This window comes from Lepisosteus platostomus, chromosome 4, assembly GCF_059453375.1.
Source record: "Lepisosteus platostomus isolate fLepPlt1 chromosome 4, fLepPlt1.hap1, whole genome shotgun sequence".
Lineage (NCBI taxonomy): Eukaryota > Metazoa > Chordata > Actinopteri > Semionotiformes > Lepisosteidae > Lepisosteus > Lepisosteus platostomus.
Window position 1 is genome coordinate 27,234,763 of NC_142614.1, and position 23,661 is coordinate 27,258,423.

The 23,661-nt window shown below is 39.4% G+C and overlaps 1 protein-coding gene across 1 annotated transcript in view; it reads right to left on the reverse strand.

Moving 5' to 3' along the window:
- adamts6 (ADAM metallopeptidase with thrombospondin type 1 motif, 6) overlaps positions 1-19,038 on the reverse strand; it is a 101,368-nt gene extending 82,330 nt beyond the window's left edge. The window contains exons 1-7 of the mRNA XM_088629285.1: positions 18,587-19,038; positions 15,903-16,326; positions 14,027-14,391; positions 12,640-12,814; positions 9,971-10,188; positions 9,442-9,525; positions 6,713-6,858 (exon numbers count right to left, since the gene is read on the reverse strand). Of these exons, the coding sequence (XP_088485411.1) occupies positions 6,713-6,858; positions 9,442-9,525; positions 9,971-10,188; positions 12,640-12,814; positions 14,027-14,391; positions 15,903-15,999 (1,085 nt within the window). The 5' untranslated portion in view covers positions 16,000-16,326; positions 18,587-19,038. The remainder of the gene's footprint in view (positions 1-6,712; positions 6,859-9,441; positions 9,526-9,970; positions 10,189-12,639; positions 12,815-14,026; positions 14,392-15,902; positions 16,327-18,586) is intronic.
- Between the last annotated feature and the right edge of the window lie 4,623 nt (positions 19,039-23,661).

Consider the following 23,661-nt stretch of genomic DNA (forward strand, 5'->3'; position numbering starts at 1 on the left):
TCATTAATAAGTACAAACCAGCATTTTAAACCTGGACTTTAACCAGGCCTGATTTGTAAAGTGAAATATCTACAAAAAGCAAGGAGAACAGTCCAAGTTACAAATAAAAAAGACAAACCATGAAAGATTTCCACAAACCATTTTATAAAAAATAGGTAGGTACAGCAAGCACCCCGACCAGTATTGAAAAACTGGAGTCAAAGCAGGAGACTCTCTTGAGAAAGTGTTACACATCAAATGCACACAATACGCCAAACGTACACAGACGAGCCATGTTGCCAAAGCCGATACCCTGGCTTCTTTCAAAAATCTGCTTCCAGACAAGAGGTACTAGCAACCAAACGGGCCAAATGGATTCCTTTCAAGGTCTAAGGCTAGTAATATAACCTAAATCCACATGTAGCATCATTCCAGTGCCACAAAACCTTAAGCAATGCACAACCTTGACTGGCTATACAATGCATTTAATTAGGCTCATCACATGTTTCTCTGTATTATGAAGTAAATCAATAACCTAATTTTTCCATTGCTGAACATCCTGTCAATCACAATCACCTATTTCTCTTGCCATACAGCGATGCCAGGATCTAGTCACTCAAACTACAGAGAACTGAACAGTAGTTTATCATAGACCCAGAACATGATATAGCAAATTCAACAAACCATTCACTTTCATTTCTCCTAGAATGAGTTTCCCCACGATGAATTCCACTGAGCTTCAAGATCTATTTCATTCAAGCAAGTTTTCTTAGTATTATCCTAAGACTTCAGAACTGAAATTCTTAATTTAACCTGAAGCCTGTGGTCTTATGTTAATGTCTAATTTCATTTTACTGTAATCAATTAAATTAAACCTAAGTATTTTATGCATATGCATTATGTGTTCTCATAAACCTCAGATAATTATTCTTTTGTTTATGGCTTCTGTTTAAGATTCTAGAGCACTGAGAAACATGGCAATTGTAAAACAATGTTTGCTGCAATTATGATTATAATTTTCAATTTGGATTTTTCCAACAAAGACAGCTTCTAAGATGGTTTCCCCAAAGCTGATCTACAGAAAGTGTGTAAATAAAGTACAGAGGCATCAGACAGCGCTCTGAAGCTGTTGGTAAGGAGTGGGAGTACAGAACATGGTCAGCTTTTGGAACACTGGTAGAATCTCATTTCCTCCAATTCAGTCTTGAGAAACCTTTTCAGGAGATGTGTTTTTGTTTTCTGGGCATGTGGCCTAAAACATCAGCAGAGAATCTTGCAGAATAAACACAATAAGATATGCAACATGTCAGAAATGAGGTAACAGGAGACCATTTTATATGAACAATTCATGGAACCTGAACAGTTTCTGCAATGGGAATATTGAAGAACCAAAACACCCAAGTCCTGTTCTCCCAACCACAAACTGAAAAGGCAGGCAATAAAAGAAAATCCGGACACGTCAGAAATTCTGAATCACATATATTGCATCTGAGGATTTGCTGGACAAATAAGATCATGGATTAAAAAATTTAAATAAACATCCCCCATCCTTTGTACTTCATTCCCAGGCTGTCATTAGTCACAAATGAAAGATGATGTACTGTACGTGGGTCTTTTGCACAGTTAAGTGTTGCGAAAACAAGCCATTTGAAACCCACACTACATCAGAAATGTTACTCCTACTGGACTTCAAACCACTGTGAAATGGCACGTAGCATCTTGATTGTTAACGAAAGCCTTTGAGCACTGTAAACCTCTTTGCTTTTTAATCACCCTGATCTTTTCACAGACTTTAGGAGTGTATCCTCCTGGCAGCTTCTTCAGTGAAAATCTTTAAATATCCCCTGTCACACGTGAAAGACAGCAATGTTATTAGGGAATGAGCATCGGCAACTAAACTGAATAACTTTTGGGTCAGGGATCCAGTTGATCTCTAAAGAAATCAAGTGAAAAAAAAATTAGCAACACAGGCCCAGTCAGAGCTCTCCTCTACCAAAAAGGAAAGGAACCAGGGAGGACTGGTTAAGTCTTGCTTCTCAATCCCGATGACCTGCCTGGATTTTAATCATTACCTCTAAAACCTGCCTCACCTCATCATTGCCACTGCTCAGCAAATAGTCTAAGCATTAACAGCAGTACAAGCACTAACAATGGTACCAGGTGATTTTGGTGAAGCAACCATACTTTGTGCACCTGGAGATAACAGCACTCCTAAGCCTTGGGGTTAGAAACCATAAAGCTTGCCTTTCATGTTCTGTACATAGTATCCTGCTCTTTGTCCATTTACATTTAGAATTATTTTTACTTCTGCTTTTTGACCTCTTTATTTAATTCCCTCCTACAGTAGGTTTAACAGAAAGTTTCCAATCCCCCATCTTTCTTAAAGATACAGTAACAAAAAACAGCTAAAATACAGCTAAAAAAACTTTTAAAACTATGTACAGATAAAGAGATGAGGCAGTAATATGCCAATCATAAGTGCATATGGAATTCTGCTGTTGACACTGGTATTACATTGACTGATGTTAAAATGTACAGTATGTGAAGCAAAATCAATGGGAAACCAATTCAACATGAAATAAAAAATAAAAAATCATGGAGCCATTTAAGAATAAAAGCTAAACTTGCTTTAAATTTAAACCAGCAGAAGATTACATCTACACCAGAACCTGCACTACCAGTATTTACAAATGTAAAAGACTGAAAACAAAGTAGTGAACACCCACAACATTTTGAACAATGTCCTAATTAAGCACTGGAACAGTGAAGTCCAAATTGTGTTTTTCACAATTACATTTGTGGGAACATGGTTTATCTTGGTGTCATCTGGCCATAAAACCTAATTTTATGAGGAGTAAGAAAGGGACCACAGACTCTCCTAAGAAGATTCACTGAATCATGGTGGAGGTTGTGTCATGAATTACACCTGCACTTCTGCCTCCAGAATTGGCTGCCTTATCTTTATTGACTACACTAATGGTGGCAATTCTGACATTTACAAACATTTTAACTGCTTATGCAGAAGTAAAGCCTTCTGTATGCATTGGTCAGTGCTTCACCATGCAACATGACGATTATCCAAAACATATGGCCAAAGTAACCAGGGAGTTCAGGAGAAAATACAAACGGAAAATCTTAGACTGGCCAAGTCTATCTCCAGACTTAAATCCACTTCAGCATGCTGAAGAAAACATTAGTCAGAACACCCCAAGAATAGACAGTAACTCAATGTGTCTGCTGTAGAAGCTTGGCAAAGTATCTCAGATGATTACAAAAAGAGCTGAATCGGTTGCAGACTTCATGAAGTTATTGCATGAAAGACATACTGTATGTAAGCAAAATATTGACTTTTGTAACGTTTACTCCCAATACTTTCAGTAACTTGAAATCACTGGAACCTGTCTTGTTTCTAATATAATCAAACATACTCATTAAATTATCCAAAAATAAATCTACATATTCATATTAATCTCATGATCACAAATAAAAACCGCTTGTTTGTTTCCGACATGGCTGTCCCAGTACTTTTGGAAGGCTCTGCTTGTGTGATATACAGTATGCTGCCATAAAAAAAAACTAAAAAAAAATTGAAAGCAAACAGTCAAAGACTGTGATTTTCAGGGACACCTTCAATGGAGTGAAAACAGCCTCTGTGGATAAAGCAACAAATGCATTTTTTTCTGCGGTTTCTTGGTCAGTCACAAGTGGTACAACCTCTACACCAAATCTGTTTTGATTGACATCTTCCTTCTGGGGACCCAAAAGGTACAAGAGTTTTAACTATTGTGTCCCTTACCACCCCTGTATTTATTATGGCACATCTTTGAGGAAATGGGAGGTTCCAGTGGTTTCACAAACCATAATCATCATTAATCTTAGACTGTATATTCAAATGCTAATTTTTTGCAAGCAAAAATAAGATTGTTGCTATTAGGGGTCTGGAAACCTGTTTTCTATGATGCCAACTTTATAGTTTTATAAAAAGTTCCTTTCATTAATTTGTAGTTCAACAATTTGGAGAACTGAAATGAGATTAATTGGACTAAAGATATACTGGACTAAATTGTATCATATTGTCCACCTGTCCTCATTTGGAAAAAAGAAATTGGAAATGTTCCAGAATCTGATACAAAACCCAAACTTAAATAATAGCCGATCTTAATTTTTTTCTTGTTATGCATTATTACACAATATTCATTTTAGCTAAACAGCACACAGTGTTTCATCTGTCTGCATCAAGCACCATTTCCCTTTGGTCATATTCTAACACGCCAACAAGTGACAAATAATGTCTAGAAGGAACTAATTACAGAAATGTAAACATAACTCAAAACCTATCATTTTTTTTCTTGTACTAGCAGCCGTGTTACAAGGACTTAACAAAACCATTCTGCCCTGTCAAATCTGATCTGTGCCCCCTTTTGTTCAAAAGCACAAAACTTTAGCTGCGCTTTCATGCCCTGACCACAGCAGAGCTGGTTCAAAGACAGAGACAACAATGCACCCTTATCATGTTTAAGGACACCGTATCACAAGTAACATAGCTCCAGATTTCCCTGAGCCACACTGCTCCCATTCCATTGTTTAAAACGAAACAAGGAAGTGTTATTCAAGTTTTCAGAGTCCCTCCCCCCAACAAAAAAATAATTTAGAAATATAATTTAGTAACTATTTTGAATGTAAATGGTCTTGGATGAAAAATAATAATTCCAGAGCTTGAAAGCAAAACAGCCTTTTTCATCTTTTGCAGTCCTCACTGCACACTTCACACACCTAGCAATGAAGTAAATGGGCTAGTTAACACTGCTCTTTACTCAGAATTACATCCATCCATTTTCTAACCATCCAATTCAGGGTCACAGGGGAAATTAAGCCAGATCTGGCAAGAAACAGGTGCAAGGGGGGTTAACCATGGATGGGACACCAGTCCATAGCAAAAATCATGCCAATGTTTATATACGTACAGTATCTAAGCACAAACAAGATTCTGTACAGCTCATACAGGATCCATAATTATCTACAACATGATACAGAATTAGATTCATTTACTTTGATAATTACACCCACAGTTATCATGGCATAAGAAAAACCATCAGTGAGAACAGGCCATGTGGTACTCTGAACTTTATTTGGTTTATTTTTTCTAGAGCAACCCTACCAGTGTAGGTGTTAGCAAATCAAAACTACCAACTACCCTGCTTGTCTTTGAAAGATGGGAAGAAATCACAGCATCATGGGAAAACTAGGTGAACCTGCAAACTCCACACAGGAGTTGTAATCAATCCCAGCACCCTGGAGTTCAGGCACTAGGTACCAGCCACCATGCTGTATAGTGACTATATAATTGAAATTTCACTGCATCAACAGCATATGGCTTCTATGGAAATAGAGTTACAAATTAATTAGCTAAGTCCTAGATTGTTCAAAGACACCTGGTGGACACCATTTGTCCTTAGTTACGGGAAAGATGTGAGAATGTAAGACCCTTCTGACAAAATATAAGTTCAAAAGACCAATCAACGATCAAACATGCTTAGCTTTGAATGAGTGTTAAAGAACAAGTGACAACTGGACACTTCTCTAAGATACATACCCGAAATCTAAATACCAGAGAAACGATGACACCTTCAGTTCATTGTCAGTTGTGTGCTTCTGTTGAGTATTATAGGCTTGTTTTTCAAAATCAAATCACAAACTGGAAATCAGTTCATTTGAACCATGGAACACAACGAATATTATCTAGATTGCAAATATCCAGTATGTGCCCATCACAGAAATTTGGCAAGCAGGTTACCACGAAGTGGGTCCACTGGAGTATAAGATGGTGTAAGGTCACACTTTTTGGGACTGTCTAAGTAATGAAAAAGGCTTGTGAAAAAAAATCAAATTCTGCACAAGTCATACAACGTGCAAGCCAAGCAATTCAGACACCATACAAGTGTGTTCATATTAAGACCAATACATTTTTTTCAGAAGAAATGAGAAACCAGGAGTATACCACAGTATCATAGGCATTATATAAATCGTGTGATTTTTGTTGAGAGCCATTATAATATTATCAAGAACTATTCAGGTTGCAGTAAAACATCCTCAGACAGAAATATTACATACCAGACTACACATTAGATTAAATGTAATTTATGTCTAAAACATAAAAAGTAGCTTAATGGATTGTAAAAAAGGTGTCTATAAACTTTGAAAGGCAAGGCCACATGGATAGAGGTCTGTAGCAGTTAGGAGCTGATGTATCACCCCGTTTGAAAAGAGGCAAAACAAGGGCAAAAGAGCAAATGAGAGGGTAATTTGTGTTCTATAAATTTAACATACCTTCCAGATTCTGTTAGGAGTATTTAAGAGGTTAGAGAATTGATGGTTGCAATAGTTCATTTTTGAGCTTCTCGTGGCTTGCGAGTATTTTTAATTTGTCTGAAGGAAAGTCAATCAGCGAGTTTATTTTACAATCCTTAACAGTTTGCCAAGATAAATTATTTTTCTCTAAGTTAACAGCTCAGAGCAAATTTCGTTTTTTTTTTTACTCTAAACCTTAGAACTGGTGCATACTTGTTATTAACATTGCTAAACATATATTTCAAAATACTTTATAATCTATAATTCTTGAACAATATCAAGATGAGATGGAGATACTCTCAGACAGAGGTCAGTAAACGCGTACAAATTTTGGAATGCATTTTTTTAAAAAAGATGAATGCATTAACGAATGTCCACATCCTACCTCGTAATGAGAACAGCGTTATCATGGTGAGCAATCCCATTTTCTGGAATGCTGTTCCCGTCACCTTGGTGTGAGAGGATGGATTTCTGCCATTTACAGAAGCTGTCCAAAGACTTGTCTGCATGGTGGTTTATCTCCAGGTTTGGCTGAAACAGAACCCACAGAACAGGTAGAGTTAATAAGCAGTGCAATGTTCCCAGTCATTAAGTTTCCCAAGGCAACTAGAGGATATTTACAGAATGAATGGTTTTAGGAGAGCAATCCCTGTTTACCTCAGGCTTAGTGTTCTAGACTTCAGATTGCTAACCGAGTCTAATCATTTGTGCATAGTTAACTCAACAAAAATAACCTAAACTTAAAGGAAAGCCTTAATTTAAATAATAACAAATGTTTCATTTTGTTGTCCACTTCTCAACATCACCTCTGTTCTTAAGTCAAATGCTAGCAGCTGTATCATCCTGCAACTCACCACCGAAGCTAAGTAGGTGTGAGCCTGGTTAGTATCTGGATGGGAGAGCTCTTGGGAAAGCTAAGGTTGCTGCTGGAAGAGATGTCAATAGGGCCAGCAGGGGGTGCTCACCCTGAGATTTGTGTGGGTCCCAATGCTCCAGTATAGTGATGGGGACACTACAGTATAAAAAAGGCGCCATCCTTTGGATGAGACATAAAACCAAGGTCCTGACTCTCTGTGGTCATTAAAAATCTCAGGGTGTTTCTCGAAAAGAGTAGGGGTACTACCCCAATGTCCTGGCCACATTTCCCATTGGCCTTTACCACTCATGGCCTCCTAGTCATCCACATCTATCAATTTGGCGTCATTACTCTGTTCTCCTCCCCACTCACAGCTGGTGTATGGTGAGCAGACTGTTCACACTTTGGTAGCTGTCACATCATCCAGGTGGATGCAGAACATTGGTGGTGGAGAGGAGTCCCCATGTAAAGCACTTTGAATGGAGTGTCCAGAAAAGCTCTATATAGGTGTAATTATTATTATTATTATTATTATTATTATTATTATATGTCCTGTATTGACTGGGCCGAGAAGCCACTAGGCTAATGGAGGATGCAGGCCAAATTCAAGGAAGGAGATAATGGGGTAGACCATCTTAACCCTTCTGCACCTTCATTCCAGATTGGCCCCTCACACATAAAGAGTAGATATTTAACCGTAGATATGCTCCTTTGGTCAAAGCCATAACTTTTCCAGCATAAAACCAGCTTTGGTCTGCATAAGTATAGAAGTGAAATGCATGTACTACAACACAGGCATCCTAGACACACTCCCTGGAGGATCTGGTGTTTTATGTTCTCACTTGCCCTGTTGGCATAATTAAGTGTAGAAATATTGTATGTCTAACCAAGCGTTTTGGTACAGTTACCTACAAAACACCACCAGTATTTGGTATATGTATACAGTATGTGAGTATTTTGAGCACTCCAGAGTAAAAGTACCTTTCCATCATTCAACGTTCAGTGACCACTTTATCCTCAAAAAGACTGCAGTGGACCTATACTACATGATCTGATAGCTACAGGACAGGAGCAAGGCAAGGACTACGACCTGAAGAGGATACCATTACAGGTCACACAAGCAAGTTCAATTCAGAGATGCCAATTAACAGCCTTTAGACTTTGGGACCACCTCAAGAAAACCCATTAACTATTCCCAGGACCCAAGAGCTAGAAGACAGCAGCTCAAACTACCATTTCAGTCCATTGCCAATATAGATCTCACAGAACATAACTGGGGTGTTTAATTCACTGCTCAGCTTGGAGCAAAAACCACAATAAAGCAGGCACGTAAGGAACTCATTCTGACACACACATTGTAAACTGGGACTGAAAATTCAAGCCCAACGACTGATTCAGTAAGCGACTGATTCCACATCACACAAGAAAACCTATTTGCTTTGGATGGTATGCAAAGCCTATATTAATGCCTACTCCATGAAACAACTTTCAACTGTCCTGTAAAAACAATAAAAGTGCCCAAAAAAGGATACTAGAAATCATGGGTAAATCTCAGGTAAGTTCATTAGTATTTTTTATGCAACATTTACATCTCTCTTTAGTGGAGATAACCATGTTAGCAACTGAAGCAATCCTCACAGGTTTTTATTTCCAGATGGGATTCAATGTGGATAAATAGGTCAAACACATATTGGAGATGTGGGACAAGTTGATTCTGCCCATGGGATTTCAGTTTGAACTCAGCAGAACTTTCTGGGACAGAGGTCAGTGAAGTACTCACCCAGCATGAGTCCAGGCTCCAGATCGAGCTGAAAACAATGTGCATCTGTGTACACATAAACACTTTTAGCTAAAATGGCATTAATGAAATATGTTGGAGGTAAGGAAAGCTTGGGATCCATTGTAACACCATAAACACCTCAAAAAAGTTTAATGGTGTATTTCCACCTCCACAGTTTCTGAGTTCCCAAAGTTTTTTGTTGATGTCACTTTTAAATACCTCAAACTTGAGATATTTGTTTCAGCAAAATTGTGTTCATCCTTCCTGGCAACAACTGTTTATTTAAAATCACAGGTTTTGGAGTGAACGCTTGAGTAGGAGATAATGTTTCTAACTAGTTCTAGTCTAGTTCTGAATGAAAATCTCTTACACATAAAAAACTATTAACCTCGAACAAACTGAAAACAAAGGATCACAAACATATAAAAAGAGTTTTGGGCATCGGGTCCTTGGAATAAGTGAATCACAGTGACCTTACCTGGTCCTCAGTGAGAACGATCAGGCGGGTGACAATAATGTTCACAACGTTTCCTAGACTGGAATCACGGTAAAGTTTGGCAACCTGACCTCCAGAAAAGAAGAAAAGACACAAAGTCAGACAAAATAAACACTGCACTGTTTGGCAATTTTACCCTTCTAGGAAATTACATTATGAAGTTGTAGTAGACTGGCAAAGCCAAGGTCAGAACTCCCATTTCTTAATGTATCTCCATTACACAACAAAATCAGATGCCTTTTAAATATCCAAAGGTAATTCACTTTTAAATTATTTCAACCAGGATCTGCACAAAAAGGAGTAGAAATGGCCTCTGCATTCTCTTCATTACTATTTCACTATTATCACTTTCAGAAACAATAAGCAAGCAACCCCTTTAGCTTATTCAGTAAAGTCCGACAAAGATGTCTGTATAAGAAAGTGTTCGCAGTTCTCATGGTAGCGGTCTCTGGAACCACACTAACTCGAGTCAGCTTGCTAAGGAGCCAGTGAAAAGCGGGATCAAACTTACAATATTCATTACAGACAGAATGTAATGCTCGATGTCCTTGCGCCCGTGGTATCCCACCATCATTTTGTCGGCTACCACCAGGGTCTCCACAAACCTCTCCGAGCTTACGGATCTCTTCCGCCGGTGGGCAGTCCTGGCCGCACTGTTGTTAGCTGGGGTGGGGGCTGCAAAGGCTGGGGAACTGCCCTGCCACCAGGGCTTCTCGCTTCTTGTGAGGTCTGAAAGGCGTAAGGATAGCGTTTAGTTGGGTAACCTGGTTGATGTGCGCTGTTCCATACCTGCTGTGCATCTGTTCAGCACGTCTTGTTCTAAATATCCTGCAGTTAAAACAGTACAGACCAATACACATTGTTCAGAGCACACTAATTATACAACTTCAAAGCTGGCTATACACCAACGGTCCTTTATTCGGTGCCGAGATATTTATCTGGTGAGCTGCCTAAAGTACCTTCTGTCATTGTCTCATTTCTTCTTTTTAGTAGCCTGTGTTTATTAACTGAAACATTAAAGGTCCAATTTCTTAGGTACCTATTATCCTCTATGTTGCCAATGTTCAACTGCTCATACTAAATACAAAGGACGCTGGATTTAACACTGTCTGTTCTGCATCAGTCTTTGGTTTTTAACTACCAACGCAAAACTTTTGGTGCCTCAGTGCCTCTGGGATGTTTATGCTTTATGTGTATTTGATTATTTTTTTTCATTCAAAGGAATTTTCAGATTCAGAAAAATTCAGAAATGAGACGAGATCATTTTTTTTTACAAAAGTTATCCCCACCCCCAAGTTAGTGGTTATTGCAGTAGGTGAGGAACACAAATCAAATAAAGTTTTAAATTTGTTAAAGGTGCATTATCAAGCTTTTATTTTAAAAGATCTACAGTACATCTTTGCAACCTTCATTCACTCACGCCTTAGAAATGACAAGCTTTTACTTACAGACAAATGTGCAAATAAATCTAATTTCAATACCAGCAGCCAAAACATTATCGTACAAGATACTCTTCATTTTTATTTGGTTTTGAAGAAATTCATATCAGAATAAAATGACATTGTTGATTAAAAACAGCTACATATTCAAGATGCCTTCAAAACCAATGCCTAGGCCTTCGCAACAAGCAATGTCAAGCAGTCATATGCCGTTATTTAGCAAATTATTTTCAAGATGTGCACAATCTGGTTGATATTTAAACAGTGAGTTAAATATCTGACAATTCCAAAGCTGACAGATGACACAGCAATGGCTTGAGTAAGTGATATATTTTCATCTGAGCAACAAAAAAAGGGGTAAGTTACACCATTTCCCTTCCCAGTTTTCTGCTCCCATAGCGTAGTACTTCTGAAGAAGCTCCTGCAACTTTGAATAATAAATGAAATGAAGAGCTCTTTAGAAAGAGTTTTCAAAATATTGATTGCAAATTTTGAATTAGTTTAAATTTTTGGGATTGTTGTTGTTATTTTATAACGTCCATTTGTCTTTGATTTACTTAATAATCCCTGAAGTCTCACTATTTGTAGGCTAGTGGTTGCTTCAAACACACATATCAGAACACAGCAAGCCTGCTCAGAGCCCCAAAGTATGAAAGGCATCCATGTAAAAGCTGCCCTCTTGAGCCAAAGTGCGACAGCCTGTTTGTAGTCCAGATGTGCTAGCAGCCCCATTAGACGGTACAAGTTGTAACAGGTTTGTGACATGCAGATGGCTAATCCACTGAAAAAAAGATGTAGAAATGGAACACAACGGCCCACATAAAAACACTTCAGGAAAACTGTAACACCTCCTTAGATGCAATTTACAGCCAAATTTAAAGAATTCTGTGCTTAACTATTGAGATACGAGTTTGAGCTCCTTGGAGGCATGTGCTTGGGTTATATCCCAAAACAGTACTTATTCAAATATTTGTGTCTGCATGTGTGGTTCAGTGAAAGAGGGGAAGTGGGGGCAATGCATTGCTATGGCAAAACAAGAAGAAATACCTTCACAATGACAGTAACTCTTGAAAAGAGAGAATGTGGGGGACAACTGCACAATGTAAATGACGCAGACCAAATCCATTTATTCTGGGTGTATTGTCGCCCTAGCTGGGGTTTGGTTTTGGTTGAATATAAAACTAAATTCCAAACGCACGCATGTATAATAATAATAATAATAATAATAATAATAATAATAATAATTGCTTACACTTATATAGCGCTTTTCTGGACACTCCACTCAAAGCGCATTGCAGGTAATGGGGTCTCTCCTCCACCATCGCCAATGTGCAGCATCCACCTGGATGATGCGACGGCAGCCATAGTGCGCCAGAATGCTCACCACACATCAGCCATCAGTGGGGAGGAGAGCAGAGTAATGTAGCCAATTCATAGATGGGGATTATTAGGAGGCCATGATTGGTAAGGGCCAATGGGAAATTTGGCCAGGACACCGGGGTTACACCCCTACTCTTTTCGAGAAACGCCCTGGGATTTTTAATGACCACAGAGAGTCAGGACCTCGGTTTTACGAATATATATTCCCTTTGGCTTTCCGGATGCCAACGACAACTCCACTAAGAAAGTAAGTCGGAGATAAGCACTTCCACGATAGCTCTGCGTGGCCGTTTCGTCAAATGAGACTAGAGCATGCTGTTCACTCCCATCACCCCAGTTGAAGACGGAGGAGTTCAGTTACCTGAAACGCCACAGCTGGACTCCTCATTGTGTCCATGTTGCCGGGGAATGGAAGATTTTTTATAAATAACATGTGGTTGTCCTTCTTCAAAGTTTAGATCACTGGAATTTTTGGAGGGTATATTCTTTAATGGCTCAATTAAATATTGCTCTTCCTCTGTTGTAATAACACCATGCTTGTTGGAAAACAAGAATAATGAGAAAACAGGTAATGGAGAATTAAATGTGCAAGAAGGAAGCACAGCAATATCAGTAACTGCTTGGTTCTGTCATGAATCAGTATTCACAATGAAATCTACATTTGTAAATTTGCTAACAATAATTTAATGTGGATTAAAATCAATGTTCTGGATGACTCTTTGCATAATCTCTTCAAAAAAGTTTTCCCTATCAAAGCTTTTGGACAGGCCAAAGTAATAGATGTTGAGTGAATAAAATAGTAAAGTAATATTTAATTTACTGTACCACCTCACACTAGAGAATGTGGAATCTTTTTCAGAGATGATTTGATAACAATGGAACAGGTGCTGAATAAAAGTTGAGGTCTGCAGATAAACTTTTAAAGACGTTTCAATTACCATCTCTGAGCAATGAATTAAAATCTTTCAAATGCAGCGCTGATGATGCCTTAATATCTTCCTTTAAAATACAGGACATTGAAACAGAGCATCAATTCAAATTAAAAATGAATTATCCTAGAGGAATACAACTACATTCTACTTGTTTGTATACACAAAAGAAATACAAAGTTTATGGCTTGATGAGGCATTTAAAATTCTTACTGAAATCAACAAACAACAAAAACAGGATCTTAATCCTTTAGCCGTAAAGTGAAATAAAAATAGAAATAGAAAGCTATGAAAATAAAAACGTTTGACTAAACCAATACTTTCCTAAACGGTACGACAACGGTAAGTTGTTCTTCTACTTATCCTTTATGAAATATTTTCCTGTGTTATCATCTACCTGTTTCTCTGCACAAAATCGCATTGCGAAAGGGGCAGATCAGCTGTCCTGACAGCTGCAGAAGCTACCTCACAGCAGGCTGCACTGCCAAGAATATTATGCAGATTAGCCATGTGTTGCAGGGAGAAATCGTCTTTCCCTCATTAAAACAGAATTAAAATGACAGTATATTACAGCAAAACACCTGTGTGTCCCTTTTACACTGGATCCTTCATGTATCTTTGGACAAGAGCGAAACAATTTATAAAACACAAAACTCAAAAATGTATAATAATGACTCGGTGAATCAGGTTCTCTCCAATCCGTTTATACACTAAAAGACATAATGAGTACTTTGTTTGACCAAAAGCTCTTTAAACGATCAGGGAAACTGTCATAACAAACATTGTAAACTTAAAGGACATAAAGTCAATTTTACTCACCAAGCCATTGCAGTTGCTCAACGCGACCTTCGTTGTGGTATATTGATCTTGTAGGTATCCGGTATAATGGCAATTCTCTACAAAATCGTGCCGCCATTCTGGTCCATCTTTACCCCAGTATTCTACAGTAAAATGTTTAGACACTAAGTAAGGGTTCAGAGTCAGATTTAAATGAAAGTGCCTTCCATAGGCAGAGAGTCTGTAGAAGAGTCTGGGCTCTGCAGAGTGTTGGTCCACAGGCTGTGCACTCCTTCTCCACCGCAACGGTCTGTAAGGTTTCACAGTAAAGCTCATGAAGTCTCCGTTCTCATCCACTCTCACTGGGACTGTCAGCTGGTAGTGTTCAAGGTAGGATAGGAACTCCTCTTTTTAAGCAAGAGTTGAACAAGTCCGGGAAGCAAACATGAGAGAGAAGATAGGATGTAACAAGTGCTGATGCAAATATCAAGCACAACCAGTACGCACGAGGCAGGGATATCACACATACAGTTCCAGCGATTCAAACATAAACAGATTACATCTATAACCCTGCTGTCCTTATGGGGACAAAATCATTGGTCACATTTTTTACACGGACAAAGGTGCCATACATGGCCAAGAACCCAGCTGAAGCAACAATATCCTTGGTCACTGTCCTTAGTTTGTAATTAAAAAATGTAATATGTAAATATGTAATTAACAAATTCCATAGAAGAGAAAGAAAGAAGACCTTCAAAGAATATAGCATGACCATGACTTACCTCTTCAATTTTGTTAATGGCTCCCTTTGTGCAACAACAAATCTTTTTCTTTTGTAAAGTCTAACGATGGTTTTATGCAGTAGATGAGGAAATGAAAGGGCTGGGTAAGTGGTGAGCCACCAAGCTCAGGAATTAAAACTTGTCAGTCATCCCTCCTCTTTGCCTCACCCCTACCAAACAGGTGGAAATTGCTGACCATCTGACAGGAGGAACATGTGGCGATCAAACCGCTGCATGAAGAGGTAGAGAAACTACTGACTGCACCTTCCCGGGATGTCCACTAATAGAGCCAGCTGATGAGCGATTAAGTTACTAATTAAAACTTGGTGGAGTCCTGCATTGGACTGGATGCAAAAAGCAAGACTCCCCCCCGTCCTCATCCCAGATTGGATTCGAACTGCGCAAACATGAAACATCAATTTCAAACTGTCACGCAGTATTATTTTCACCTTCGCCATCCTACAGGATACCCGCCACACTACTAGTACAGTATGTGGCTTCGCATTTACACTTGGGAATGTAAATGAAACGGCATTTAGATGTTGTAGTGTACGTGATATACAGGAACAAATAAAGGTTTAGTCCCTGCTGAAAAGAGAAGAAAAGAAACAACGTTTTGGCTGTGGAGCCGTCTTCAGGTGTGAAGAAGCCTCGTAAAGACCAACATCTAAAAGTCAGACAAAAAAGGGGGTTCTAGAGCCAAACTGAAACTGAAGCTTAGCTACGTTTTCAGAATTCAGTTTCTTGGCTTCTGCAGCCCGGTAACCGAGAAGCTACTTCTTGATTGCCAAGCAGTCAAATAGCCTTAAAATTCACAGTAAAAACCAGAAAGCATTAAACAATATGGAAGGTGGCTGAAAAATGTTCTGTGCTCCGGCCATCAAATTCAAGGGACTTAAGAGGAGCAGGGTATAAGGGAGCTCCATCAGAAGCACCAGCACTCCTGTACTTCTTTGGATCAGACCAAGCTATGAAGTTTCAGCTGAAACAGAACCGTATGTACATGCTTAAACAGATCGTGCTGTTTGATATAGCAAAAACCATGGAGGAGCACAGGATTTTGAGCCAGTGCCTAGCCTACACCTGTTAGGATGCACACACACAGCTAAGAAAGCACACTTGCAGAGCAATCCTACCTTGGGAACTGTGTGAAAGTCTGTTGTGGCTTTGAAATTCAGAAGCAGCCATGACCAGGCCCAATATCCAAGTCAGCGTCTTCCAAAAAATTTCCATAATTTAGAAAAGATCTAACTTGGGGTGGGGGGGGGATGGGGGGTGGGGGAGGTAGGGGGCTACCGTTGGGCTAAAAGGCTTTGCTTAATCCAGCATCGCACCATGAATCCATTGCTGAAGTCCTGTATAGTGTTAATTCCTCAGGTCGGTGATCCAGACGTCAATCTGCTTCTTAGATTGGGCTCTGCCAGCAGGTTCTACTCGCATTCGTGTCTGGATGCATGTCCTCTCCGCAAGACGCACAAATCAATCAATTAAAGGATTTCAAGTAATTCCAAAACAGCAGATCTATACTGGAGGTCTGTCTTGAACTATCCATCTGCGTACCTGGAAATAAATCAATGAATATTATAACTAGATACAGGCATTTAATATCACCAGAAGAGCCCGTCTTCTGTACAGTTAGTATGTTTTCATGGAGGAAAACTCCCAGGGAAGCAACAAATGAATTTTCTCAAACCAGAAAATGGTAGAATTCGCCGCACACACAAATAAACAGTGGTAGCTGTTAAGAAAGCCAATAAGACTTAAAAACTAGTATAAGCAAGAGTTCATCTTTACAAAATCTATTATTTATTTCTTAACATGAACCAGGGCAATGAGATTCAGTCACCTCTTTACACACACAGTTATTATTATACTGTAGGTGCTAGGTCTCACTATTCAATGTACAATTCATATAATGTCCCTGTTAAAAGGTGATTTAGATGCTGAGATTCAGGAGCTCTTTGATCGTTTAAAAGCTGAAGTCCGGGGACGACCCCCAGACTTTCCAGCTCTAGTCAAAACAACAAATTGATTAAGTCAAAAATTCGTGCAGCAATTTCCGCAAAGCGCCTCCAGTCAATGCGGCATCTGGCGTTAACAGATTATTTCATTGAGAGGTCTTCTTACTCAGATGCTAACGCCCAGTGTGAAACTAAAAAAAAAAACAACAACAACTCGCGTTTGCGGTATGGACTGGACATAGTAGCCAAAATTCCGAATGCCTTACATAGTTCGTGAAATGAAACGGTCAGTAGTGATCATTTGGGAAAGGTAAAAACGCTGCGGTTCCTCATCGTCATAAATAATGTTTCCAGCATATTGCGATGCTTGTCAGTTTGGAAGGCTGCCACGTTTAGAGGCTAACCTGCTGAAACCCCCGAGACATTTTTTGGGGGAGAAAAAGTGTTTCAACACTTCACATTATTACTTCTAGCACTGATTCAACTTATACCCGATGTGCCCAGAAACAGGGTAATACGTTGTATTTTTTTTACAAAAATTAAAGACCGCTGTGCAATTTACGGTAACTTACACAGAATGAAATGCTAATGTTATATCGCTTGATAAGATTAAAAGTAATTAGAGCTATTTTTGGTTACTTTTGTTACTTAGTTTGGCAAGGATGTAGCGTTTAAAACTTCATTGGTAAGAAATTGGTAAGAATTTGAGTTTCGGTACTTCTAAGCTACCTTTGCTTTTTCACTGACAGCGCAATTACTGTATAAAAGATCCAGAGTTAGTAGGGTAGATTCGTAGCCAATAAAATTAAGGGAGAGGTAATTCTAGTGTCAGTCACTACAGAGCTGCCTACCTACGGATAATTTACCTGTTTCCTTATAATAACCATGAAACAGATTTAAGAATTGTTTTGGATATTTACTGTCCCTTGCAAAATGTATCAGAAACAGCTAAATGAACTGGCCGGCTGCTTTCAAATAAACATTGGTACAGTACATTTACTAGCCGTGATGAAGACAGCTTGGTTCCTTTAGTGACATTTTTAGTTGTTTTTTTTTAGATTCTCGAGATTTTAATAAAATCCACATAACCTACTAGAAGGCTGCCACACTTTCTGTCTGGCTTTAGTAAAGTTAACATCCCGCAGTCCAATTCCAGACAGCAGCGCTAAATCTATTTGGATAAAACGCGTGTGACCCAGACAGTTGGCAACAGTCCCAAATGCATTACACCGGCAGCTCAAATAAAAACAAGCATCTCTCACTACAATCAAATAAAAGGAGAAGGGCTTCTATTTCTAGTACAACTCACCTGAGGACTCTGCGTTTGATTTGGATAAATAAAAGCATGGTCAACAGACAAACAGCCCCTGTGCACACCTGCTCGCCTGCGTTAACCTGATCGCCGTCAATTGCAATGGCAAATGTTTACAAATCAAAAAATCCCAGGTGACCACAAGTAAATGAAAGCACAAGGATAAATCTGGTTGATTAGCCTATTAAAAGATTAGAACCTGGACTTATCAGCCTGTACTAAAGCCCACTGGACTCCAGTATTGGGTCAGATGCGAGCCTGCAGAAATCGCTGTTACACACAGAGAGAGAATATCACAGTAATATCATCAGAAATGATTCTCGGACCACCAAGTTCTTTTAGACCTAAACCAAATGGAGGTGGGATTTTAAATACGTGTCTTTCGGTTATTTAATTTAAAACTTTTACTTTTATTTCGTTTTAATCAAAAATGGTTTGTATCAAATACATCTTCAATATAAGCACACATACAGCTGGCTACATTATGAGGACAGCAATGTCCTGTTGACTTTTGCCGGCTGATTAGAAGACATTGCATGATAGTTACCGTTTTGATCTTCATTGTCAGAAGCATTACCTACTGAAGAGCTCACAGACAACAGAACTCGTCTGCACTGAAGTTCCGCAGTCAATTCACTGCCTTCTTCCCCCTTTCGCTTTAGAATCTTTCTCATTTATTTTCATGCCGAAAAAGGGATGCTGGAGTGTTTCTTCTTTTTGAAGTAAAAAAAATAGATGAGGAGCTTCAGAGAATCAACTGACTTTGTTGCAATTCCAAAAATACAATTCCATTAATTCATTAACAAAAAAAACCTGAATAAATCTTTCTTAAGGTATTTAGTTTTTCTGTTTGTGTTTGCTTGTTTTGTTGGATGTGCAAAAAATACTTATTCCTATATCATAAAAATAATTTCAAAATACACTGAAGCAGTGCAGGCAAGACAGGAAAGTTGTGTTGAAGTAGCCCCCTTTATTACAGTACCCGGCCTATAGCCAAGTTTCGAGCTGCTCAGAATTGGCAGTTTTACACTGGGAGGTTCGGCTGACGTCAGTGCAGATGTGCTTTAGTTTAGCTGTCAGCTGTGCGCATGTTCCGATGTGAGTCACGTGAAGGGGGAGGGGGGTCAGGGGGTACAAACAGGGTACGGTCTTTCTGCATAGGTACATTGCCAACTTCTAGTGAACTGGACGGGAGTTTCGTTCCCCTTCTTCTCTAAACTGTACAGTTGTTTCGGTAAACGTGACACTTGTTTAATTGATGTTTCAGGCTTACCTGCCCCCCAAGAAAGTGCAGGAGACAAACGTTCACTGAGGGCAACCTTGCAAAAGGCATCGAGTTTTTACTAACAACAGCAATGTTATAGAAACAAACGTTTTCTGTCTTAAATTGCTTATTGAGGCAATCGGGGTTTCATTTCAATTTCTGTTACCTTTTCGCAGAAAACGTTCTCATGACCGCCAACGACAATGATAAATTCTACTTTAAAGCGGCATCCTAAAAGTCAGTACAAACGAGCTTGGTCGAGGAGTGGGAAGTCACTTTAAATCTTCATATTGCCACACATTAGTGATCTTTATGGAATAGTACTTGAAATTAAACATTCCGGTATATATTAAGAAAGATGAATGCCTATCGCGTATTTTGTAACGAACGATTGCTGGGAATCTGGTGGTTGAGCAGCATTATCCATAAGTCTGCATCACAGACGATATTGAGGTAAAAAATCTGCCAGCTGCCTAATATTTGAAAAGTGCTTCTTTTGCTGTTGAAGAGTCCTCCCGCATCACATAAATCTCTCCTGTTTTGATGCCTTGAAACGAAGAATCTATATTTTCCCCTTCTTTTTTCCATCCCACGCCGGAGGTTGTAGTTTTAATCCCTTGAAGGATATGAGCATTTGGCTAGAGCTGCGGTGATTCACAAGGTCGTGGTTGGATCATGCAACAGATAATAGTCGCTGTGACTGTCATTGGGCTTTGAGCCACCTGATGTAAAATTATCTCTGCCTTCAATATTTTGTCTTTTTTTGTGCATTTTTTAAAAACCCCAAGTTGTATATATTGCACTCATATGTCATTTCTGTCTTTAATGTATACACACACAATATTGGTTTATTTTAAAAGGCCATAATTCACTTTTATTGTAAAACACCGAGCGGTTACTATTTTAAAATATTGCCTTTTCTGTTCCGTAAAATACAGCTAAACAAACTATATTGACATCTTGACCTACATCTAAAGTCCAGCGATATGATCTTACATCAGTCTCATACATTCTAATATATTAATGTTCGACGGATCGTTTTAAACCAAGGAACAAAAGTGCTTGTTCAGTGCGCCATCGTGTGGATAAAACTAAACATACAGTATTAAACACTCGGGCGTTACATGCTTTTTTACAGTAGATTTTCATCCCTCCTGCCACGTGAATGTGGATTTTTTAAAATCATTTTTTAGTTTGCTGTATTTTAGATAAAAATGTTTTAAGAGCTTATCAAGCAAATGTTTATGTAGCGGTTTCCATACATACAGTACCAGGTGCGATTTGAAGGGCTATTCCAGATTTGGAAATTATTTTAATACTGATATTTCAGGCTTCAGGAAAGTATTTTTTTTTTTGCCAATAACAATAAATGAGAAGAAACTACAGATTAACAACAAGAAAACAACATAGGAGACACAATAAGGAAGTAAATGATATTGTAACGCTTACGGCCGACAGGTACTGTGTAAGAGCCGGCTTACCAGAGCAGGTGACGTCACCGCCCTTCCCAGTAATAGCAGATCTCTCTTTAGCTCACCGGGCTGGGTCCCTGCTGAGTGACGCGGGAGTCCCGGGTTCGAGTCCCCAACGGTGGGAGGCCGACCTAATGCGGCAAGGGCGCCCGCCTGAACCCCCGTTACGTTACAATATGAAAATGAAAGGGTCATTTACATTTCTCAGGTGAAGTTATTCTAAGTATCCTCATTCAGTTTTGATGTAGCAAAACAAGTAATGAAAAAGAGAATTAAGGCACAGAACCTAAACCCCGAACAATTAGGAGTCTCAGAATCCATGGGTCCGATTTATTAAAAAAATATTAAAATATCCTAGTGTTAGCAGTAAGCTGTATACCACCACAGTGAGATATCAGAGATAATGAATATAATGAGTTCCAGAATGCATGCTTATAAATAATGAATTGACTATCGTGGGAGATACAATGGGAAAAAATTACTAAGGTCAGCAATTCCAATGGAAATGGCAGCAATAACTAATAACTGCTTTCTTTTTCAGTTTTAAATAAATAATAAAAACCCTCCCCCATCTTTGCGTAGGCTGCAAAGGAACAAGTAAAGGTTTATTCCATGCTGAAGAGAGAAGAAAAGAAACACGTTTCGGCTGTGGAGCCTGTGTGACACCCGAAGAAGGCTCCACAACCAAAACATTGATTCTTTTCTTTTCAGCATGGAATAGACATTTAGTGTAGTCAAGTGCAGAGTACTTTTGTAGTTAGCAAAAACATTAACTGTTGGTATAAAACATGATACACTGTGCTTTAGGAAGCTATCTATGAAAAAGACTCCATTATTGTCATATACTTGTAACGCAACGGGGGCTCAGGCGGGCGCCCTTGCCGCATCTGGTCGGCCCAAAGTATAGGTGGCTCGAACCCGGGACTTCCGCGTGTCTCTGCAGCGACCTAGCCCCGTGAGCTAAAGAGAGATCTCTCCACAGCCCAGTAGCTGTGGTCCTGCTATCACAGGGAAGGGCGGTGACGTCACCTGCTCTGGTACGCCGGCTCTTACACAGTGCCTGTCGGCCGTAAGCGTTACACTCTCCCCCGCTTAAATCGCCGTCCCCGGCGAAGGGCTATCCCACCCCGCTTCTGACACCAATGTAACGCAACGGGGGCTCAGGCGGGCACCCTTGCCGCATCTGGTCGGCCCAAAGTATAGGTGGCTCGAACCCAGGACTTCCGCGTCTCTCTGCAGCGACCTAGCCCCGTGAGCTAGAGAGAGATCTCTCTCTAGCTCACGGGGCTAGGTCGCTGCAGAGAGACGCGGAAGTCCCGGGTTCGAGCCTCCAGTCGGGATGGGGCCGACCAGATGCGGCAAGGGCGCCCGCCTGAGCCCCCGTTGCGTTACATTGGTGTCAGAAGCGGGGGAGAGTGTAACGCTTACGGCCGACAGGCACTGTGTAAGAGCCGGCGTACCAGAGCGGGTGACGTCACCGCCCTTCCCTGTGATAGCAGGACCACAGCTACTAGGCTGTGGAGAGATCTCTCTCTAGCTCACGGGGCTAGGTCGCTGCAGAGAGACGCGGAAGTCCCGGGTTCGAGCCACCTATACTTTGGGCCGACCAGATGCGGCAAGGGCGCCCGCCTGAGCCCCCGTTGCGTTACATACTGTTGGTCATCTGGGGAAACAATGGGAAAGACAAACAGAATGATAGGACATACAGTACAGTATGTAGATAAAAATCCATCAATTTATCCAAAACAAGTCATACGGGAACCAGAGCCCACCTCTGCAAGCGAGGGTAGAAGGCTAGTGTTCAGCAAGAAATACTTTTGTTAATGCATAGGGGAAAAAAAGAAGTTTATTGCAGGGATCTCTGTGTAACCTTTTCATAGAACATAAATTCACAGCTCTTCTCCCCACTGACACCATTCGCTGACATAGTCAGTAAATCTTTAACTTGATGCAAATCTCAATCACAATGTTTTGTGTATTTGTGACATACGAATTCCTGTTTGAAAATTGGGCATTACTGCTATTTTGATAGAAATACTGTCTTTTTTGCAGTTTTCAATATTCAATCGCAATTTATCAATCGATAAATAATATAGAAATATTATATTATACAGAACGTTTTTGCAACAGAGGATAACTTGAAGTTCCAAAATCCCACTTAAATTGCAGTAAATAAACAAAGCACATCCTCTACCATATACATAAAGATTATTATTAAATACATTTATTTAATTAAAACCACCAGCTCATTTTTGTCCAATGAAAAACAGGGGAGGATTCCCTTTCTAAAATCCTGAAAACATTTGGAAAGCAATTTCACATTTGATAACTCAAAGTATGTCAAAGCAATTGAATAGCTTTCATTATTACTTTTAATTCAAGACATTTTCGGTGCATGGAGTTTATTATATTGGCAACAGTTTGTAGTACACATACTGTAAAATAATAGAGGCTCATATAATTGATAACTTTGAATAAATACATGAAATAACATTCCTTCTACTATTACATTTGACTGAGCATAATCCCATTTTTAGGAATGACAGACTTCCCTAAAAAGCGGTGTGTTTTCTCTCCTTTTTTTCAGCATGGAATAAACCTATTACTTGTTCCCTAAAAAGCAGTCTACAATGGAACTGAAAAAAACGTGTTTTCCCTTACCACAGGCCTGTTATACTCATTTCTTGCACCTCATCTTGAAACAGATAATTTTCTCAAATAGTTCCCAGGGCACCATTAAAAAAGTTCAGTCTTAAAAGCATCCACTTCATACCTTGACAAAGGTATTTGATCCCCGATTTAAGCTATTTTATGGGTTGGGTGAGTTGCCCATTCATAAAACAAAACTCTTTATTCAACAAATATTTACACTGGAGTGCCACTTCC